This window comes from Centroberyx gerrardi, chromosome 7 (assembly GCF_048128805.1).
Source record: "Centroberyx gerrardi isolate f3 chromosome 7, fCenGer3.hap1.cur.20231027, whole genome shotgun sequence".
NCBI lineage: Eukaryota > Metazoa > Chordata > Actinopteri > Beryciformes > Berycidae > Centroberyx > Centroberyx gerrardi.
In genome coordinates this window covers 21,618,965-21,625,679 of record NC_136003.1, presented here as the reverse complement: position 1 = coordinate 21,625,679, position 6,715 = coordinate 21,618,965, and the positions used below count along the sequence as shown (strand labels likewise).

Sequence of the window (6,715 nt, the reverse complement as noted above, 5' to 3'; positions counted from 1 at the left end):
AAAGGTCCGCAGATTCAGACTTTCATGTGAGCAGCGTCCTGCTGTGTGCACTGTGTCTGAACATTCCTCTGCAGAAAGCACTTGAGAAGAGTCACGCTAATAAAAAGATAGGAGGCAGATTGGAGCTTGACAAGCACAAGCGACGGCGGGCATCACTGGCGCCCGAAGCCTCATCTCTCTCTATCCGAATGTAAATGCTGTCACAGTTCCTTTTACATCTGTATGTCTGTCCTTCTCTATTTCTGCTTCTCAACCCTTCTCACCTCGCCTGTTCCTTGTACCAGTACAACTCAGATGTTTCGCCTTCGCATTCATGTCACCTTGGAAAAATAAAACGGTAGCCGTGACAGTTGCAGTGAAAATTATTGTGGTATATGAAAGAATTCTTATTCTACACCATAAATTATCTTGTTACCTTGACACAGACTACACAGAGCCCCATTCAGTTGCTTTTTTAGATGGAAAAATTTTGGATGAAATAATGTTTGTAAGATATGGCTTAATTTAGCCCTAGATATAGCCTTGTCAGTATTCAGATGCTGTCGGCTAATTATCTTGAGATTGGGCTATGCCAGTAATAACCACCTAAGATAAAGTTAAAATGTGATGGAAATTAGTTTGGGATTCTAATTACTCCTGTGTATTTTCAAAATTTACAGCTTTTCGTTTTGATGCAGCATACCTCATTTATATTCCAATGAAACAACACAAATGTGCCAATACTTGCATGTCACTTCACTGTTTGATTGAAACCACACACACTTAACTCTGATGAGTGGTGATTATCTTGGTAATGGACTTCATATGGTCCAGAAGAATGAAAGTCTGAAGCCATGCCCACACAACAAGCATGAAGAGTTTTCCCCTTTGCTGCTCAGATCACCTCTCCAAAAAGAGAGTGATGGTCATTATTAAATGAGACGGTCAATGAAATGCAAAGTCATAAATGGTAAAGGTCGATATTTATTTCTCATCACAAATAAAAAGAACCATGCTTACTCATCACAGAAAGAAAAAAAAAGAGAAGCGCTCAGTCCTTATATCTTTACCGACCTTGCTGTCGGGGTGTGTTTTTTTCAGAATGTGAATAATAGCACTCTATGAAGATTGAAATTCTTTAAAAAAATCCAAGCCTATGCCCCTACACTGAACCCCACGCCCCCCGACCCACCCCACACCCCACCCGCTCCTTTGTCCTTCCCCCGACAATGATCACAGCGTTAGTTGAGTGGGTCAGTCTGGGGGCCTCAGTCCCCAGAAGTCTTAATGACCTGGAACAGTGTGACGTTGTAGAGCACCTGGTGTCCGTTGTTCCAGGTGTACAGGACCCTCTCCCTGGGGTTGTAGTCCATCATGGAGATGTGGGAGTACTGATTGTGGAAGGGGATATCTGTGTACTCGTAGCTCGACGTGTTGGTGTAGTAGGCAAAGTAGATCTTGGCGCCAGCAAGGTGGGAGTTGGTGACGTACAGTGTGCCGCAGATCATGAAGGACTCTCCAGCACTGCGCTTGGGGAAGCCGGTGTCCCAGGTCTGCAGCACTTCCAGACTCTGGGGCTCCAGGCGGCTGATGACGATGTTCCCGGCGTTGGGGATGGTGGTGTAAACGGCCCAGAGGCCGTTCTCGTCCGCCATCAGGTCAATGTCAGAGGAGCCGCCCCAGGAGTAGGGGAAGGTGTTGTTGTAGCCGGCCCCGCTCAGGCTGCGCTGGACCAGCACACTGCGGGAACGGAAGTGATACTTGATGATGATGTTGCTCTGGTACTTGTTGTAGTACAGTGAGCCGTTGTAGACCACGTGGCCGGTGCCCGCCCAGGGGTGGGGCAGCAAGTGCTGCACAAAGTTCTGGCCCTTCATGAAGTCGTTCATGGTGCGGTACTCCAAGACACGCCGACCCTTGAAATATCCATCCATGGACCACACCTGTGGAGAGAAGAGAGAGGAGTCAGAGGTGGAAGAGAGGACAACGAACTGGGAGGAGATAATGAGAAGATATAGAGGTTGCAGGATGACATTGTCGTGCTACATTTGACAAACCTCTTCTGCAAGCATAGTATGAGGGAATGGCAGTGGGACCCATGTTTCATTATAACCTGCGGCAATGCCCCGAGCAAAGTGTGTGTGTCGTGTGTGTGTGAGGACATTCTCTGCCTGTTTGAGCCTGTGCGTATGTATGTGTCATTGCCAGTTTATGCCTACATGCACTTGTGCGTACCCGTATGTGTGTGCAGTACTATTGATCTCCTCTGCGTGTGGGAGTGAAGATGTTGCCTGTGCTTTGCAGTCAACCACTGCCTGTGCTCCCTGCCCTTTCCAGTCCACATTTACAGAAAATCAATCCATTTAGCAGCTCTCTCTTTTTCCTCAAGCACTCTCAGTGGATCGGTCCACTGACAGCATGGCCCCTCTTTGGCTGCATCTCCCATGTCATTCCCTCAACGCTACCGCCGAGACACAGTTCAGCTTTTAATTGATTCAATTAAACTGCAATCGGCTTAGATATTTATTTTGCTCTTAATATATCACAGAGAGCTTTGCTAGGATTTAGCTTTCTCTCTTCTGCCCATCCGTTCTCTCCCCTTTCTCTCTCTTTTCCGCTCTCGCCTCCTTCCCAGGTATAGAAAATGCACTTGTTTTCAGTAAGAATCCCAGTGGGGGGAGAGGAAGGGGAGGGGAGGAGCCGGGGGGTGCTGTGCAACAGCAGCTGAATTATGGAGAAGGAGAGATTATGGAGCATTAGGCATTGTTTCTCCTCTGCCTGCTAAATGAGTCCCCAGAGCTGAGCAGGGAGGCAGGAGCTGAGACAGGGCGAAGCTCTAGCACATTTAGACCAAGTTTTTTTTTTTTCTCTAGTCTGTTTTTCTGTTTACTGGCTCTCCAGAGTCAATGGTGTTTCCCAAATGTGATCACCATGATTAATACGGGTGTTAATGCGATATTGGTGATGTATCTGGCTATTAATGTAATCAGTGATTGATATGAAAAGACTAATGTGTTCTCAGCAAGCAAGGTTATTAAACACAGAGATCAGGGCATTCAATCAAAGAAATTGACCTTTGCTGTTGGCAATATCCATTTAGCCTGTATGATCCAGGGTTGGGATGAGAAAGGCCATCCTCATCTTTCCTCTTCCATCCCCCCTACAGATGGCCAGTACTGCACTCCTCCACACCCGCTCTCCCGTATTCCCTGGGCCCTCATTCTCCTCCTCCTCCTCCTCCTCCTCCTCCTCCTCCTCCTCCTCCTCTTCATCATCTGCGTCCCTCTCTCCCCTGCTTCTTACCGTGTGCCAGCTCATGTGAAACTCTGTGTCATCTCTAATCAGCTGGAGCCATTACTATATCATCTGAGCCCAGAGCATCTCAGCACGCTAGCACTCCTGGTAATTACCTAGGTGATTTTGAAAACTTTAGCCCAAACAACTCATTCATTTCTTCACTGATGATGAAGTGATTAATCAGCTGGAGTAGCTGTGACAGGAGGGGACAGGGAGGAGGGAGAGGGATGCTATCTATCAGTGACTCAGCTTTCTATCTCCATCTCTCTCTGTCTCTCTATCTGTCTTCCTCCAGTGCTCACGAGGAGTCCCACTCTGGCAAAACAGTCAATCAGTCACTGAAATATCATGACAGTGTTGCTGTGAGGGAGACTTTTTTTTTTTTTTGCACAAAGCTGTAGATTTTTCAGAGTTTGGCCTATTTTTATCAATGGCTCTGGTTTCACTTAATCCTCTAAGGGTGTGTTGAGCTGAAAAGGGGGTGCTAGGTCAAAGGGTAAGGGGTCAGAGGTCAGCATAGGAAGAGAGAGACTCACTCTATTGTCTGAGCTGGGGATCATGGTATCAGTCATCCAGGAGCCGAACCTTGATCCTGATGCACGCACAGTGATGGGATTACTGACGCCAGTGAGCTTTCCACAGCCTGGAGGTCAAACAGATGGTAAGGCACATAGACATACACATGTACCTTATGTACATTGTACAATGTACACACACACATACACTCACAGTACAGCTACAAATACAGTACCAGATATGAATAAGATAGACTATGATAGCTTTTAAAACTACGGTACACGCTGTTCCTGAGATGGTTTAGGCTTTAGAGCCCTCCACAGCAACAGGGACTGCTCTCCTGAGGGTTACCAATGACCTAATTGCTGAAAAAGGTGACTGTTTGATCTTGATTCTCCTATATTTTAGCACAGCCTTTGATACAGTTGACCATGATATATTGCCTAATTGCCTGGAAAACTGGGTTGGGCTCACAGACACAGCTCTGATTTGGTTTAAGTCTTATTTGCTAAATATAAGCTTCTCTTTTGTGCTCTGCAATTCCACTAACCCTAACACTTCTACAGCTCATCTGAAATTTGGTGTTCCACAAGGGCCAGTCTTAGGACCTCTATTATTCTCAATTTATATGCTTCCTCTTATTCATTTTCACTGTTATGCAGATGACGCACCCCTAAGACCAAGAGATTCCAGCACCCACAATAGCCTCAAAGATTGCCTCTTAGATATTAAGTGCTGGAGGTCACTTAATTTCCTCCAACACAATGAAAATAAGTCTGAGATGAGTCTCTATCTGGCCCGCCAAACTCCATTACCCAGATTCAGATCAATATTGATAACTTATTCAACAACATCAAACCTGTAGTCAAAAATTTGGCTGTAGTATTTGATTCAGATTTCTGCATTAATGATCAGGTTTGTTTAGTCTTGCTTGTTTCAGTTAAAAAATATTTCCAAGATAAGGTCTTGTTTATCCGCTGCTGACGTTGAAAGATTTGTCCAGGCCTTTATCTCCTCATTGTTAGACCTCTGTGATTCCCTCTATTCCTGCTCAAGTCAGAGTTCTCTCAGCAAGGCGCTTAACCACATCAAGAAGACGAGACCATATCACCCCCATTTTAGCAGCACTACACTGGTTGGCTGTTAGTTTTAGAATCGATTTTAAGATCTTACTGATAAGTTTTAAGGCACAGTGACTGAGCCTTTGCTGTCAGAGCTCCCAGGCTGTGGAACGCCCTGCCAGAGGAGCCTAGGCTAGCCAGACCAGTAGCATCTTTTAAATCACTCAAAGCATTTTTATAATGTTCTTGTATGTCCTGTTTTATCGATGTTCCAAATGTTTCTGTTTCCTATCTATTGTATCTTTATCTTCATTGTCTTTGTTTCCTTGTATCCACTTTCTCACTATTTATTTATCCTGTTTTGTAAAGCACTTTGTAACGATTGTTTGGAAAAGTGCTATATAAATACTGTGAAATTTAGTATTATTATTATTACTATTATTTATTATTATTATCTCTCTGTGTGAAGCCATTTATGCGGAAGTTTAAAGCCTAAGAAACCAATAGCAAAATAGTAATGACCTCAAACTGCAGTCTTTTTCTGTTAAGTCTTTTTCTGTTAAGTCATCAGATTATATATGTAGGATTTTTGTAAAATCATCAGATTAAGCTAATACATTACATGAGAACAAGATCACTTATTCATTCAGTTTCTCTAGGCCAGTTTTGCTGAATTTATGCAGGTAATTCAAGCACAGAGCACAGACAGTTAGCTCATTAGCTAACTCTGGCACATTTACATTGATATGGAAACGTTGATGTTGAAATGTTGATTAATGTGCACTGTCCCTGGTAAATAAATAAATAAATACATAAATAAATAAATAAATAAAATAAGGATGTTGACCACGTACACCAGAATTTTGACCATTAACAACCTCAGTTTAATCCATATTTCCTTTTTACATCATTGATTTGCCTTCAACATAGGAGGCCTGTTTTCTATCTTAGCTGTCTGTCCAAGCTGTAATTGCGAAGTGCTATAAAGATATCTGTTAATGAATTTCAAATTATACATTCAACGACAGTACACACACACACACACACACACACACACACACACACACATTTGCTTATATGTCGTACCTAGTTTCTGCATGCAGGAGTGCAGCCTGGTCTCCAGCAGCAGGACTCTCTGGCGCAGCTCCTCATAGTCGTAGGCTCCCATTTCTTCCTGGATGGCCATCAGCACCAAGGACAGGTTCCTCACCTCCTCCCGAAGACGCAGGATCATCTTGGCATCGGTCTTATACTGTTCCAGCACTGGCAGCAGGGGGAGCAGCTGGGTCACCTTGTCCTTCAACTCCTGAGATATCCACCACAGAGAAAGAGACATGAAAGAGCAAAGGGGACGGAAGAGATTAAACCCCAGGGGTGTAAAGAGGACACAGAGATGAGGTCGACTACGCTCGTCAATACAGGGGATTATGTGTGCAGGAGCTAGACATCCAATCTTCAACTGCTGCTTTTAGTTCAGGGCTCATCCCTCACTCAGACTCACTCATCATAGGTGGGAGCTGGTTCATCTGTCCCATCTGTGGGCCCCTTTACGCTCGTATCCAAAATGTGTCAAGATATGATTTAGCAGGATTACACTTAAACCTGATATTAAAATGCATCTCCAACATAAACACTGAAATTGGATTTCTCTTTCCTTTGCCAAGTCATAGATTACTTCTCCTAATATATATGCCCTTTAAAAATAACAGTAAACATCTTGTCTCATTTCTTTGCTTGTTTTTTGACAAGTATCCAAGCTGCCTGCCACCTGTTTGATTTGTGTACGCTTCTCGGTTCGATCTGTGCATACATTTTAATTTCCATATCTGCTGTATGTGGATCAGAGAGGCATTGAATTTAGA

General features: G+C 44.0%; 1 protein-coding gene across 2 annotated transcripts in view; it reads right to left on the bottom strand.

The window, feature by feature from the left end:
- Window positions 1–1,189: 1,189 nt before the first annotated feature.
- Window positions 1,190–6,715, bottom strand: part of olfm2a (olfactomedin 2a) — a 42,382-nt gene continuing 36,856 nt past the window's right edge. For both annotated transcript variants that reach the window (XM_071916858.2, XM_071916856.2), the window contains exons 4-6: window positions 5,940–6,159; window positions 3,813–3,919; window positions 1,190–1,922 (exon numbers count right to left, since the gene is read on the bottom strand). In XM_071916858.2, coding sequence (XP_071772959.1) covers window positions 1,248–1,922; window positions 3,813–3,919; window positions 5,940–6,159 — 1,002 coding nt within the window. In that variant the 3' untranslated portion in view covers window positions 1,190–1,247. The remainder of the gene's footprint in view (window positions 1,923–3,812; window positions 3,920–5,939; window positions 6,160–6,715) is intronic.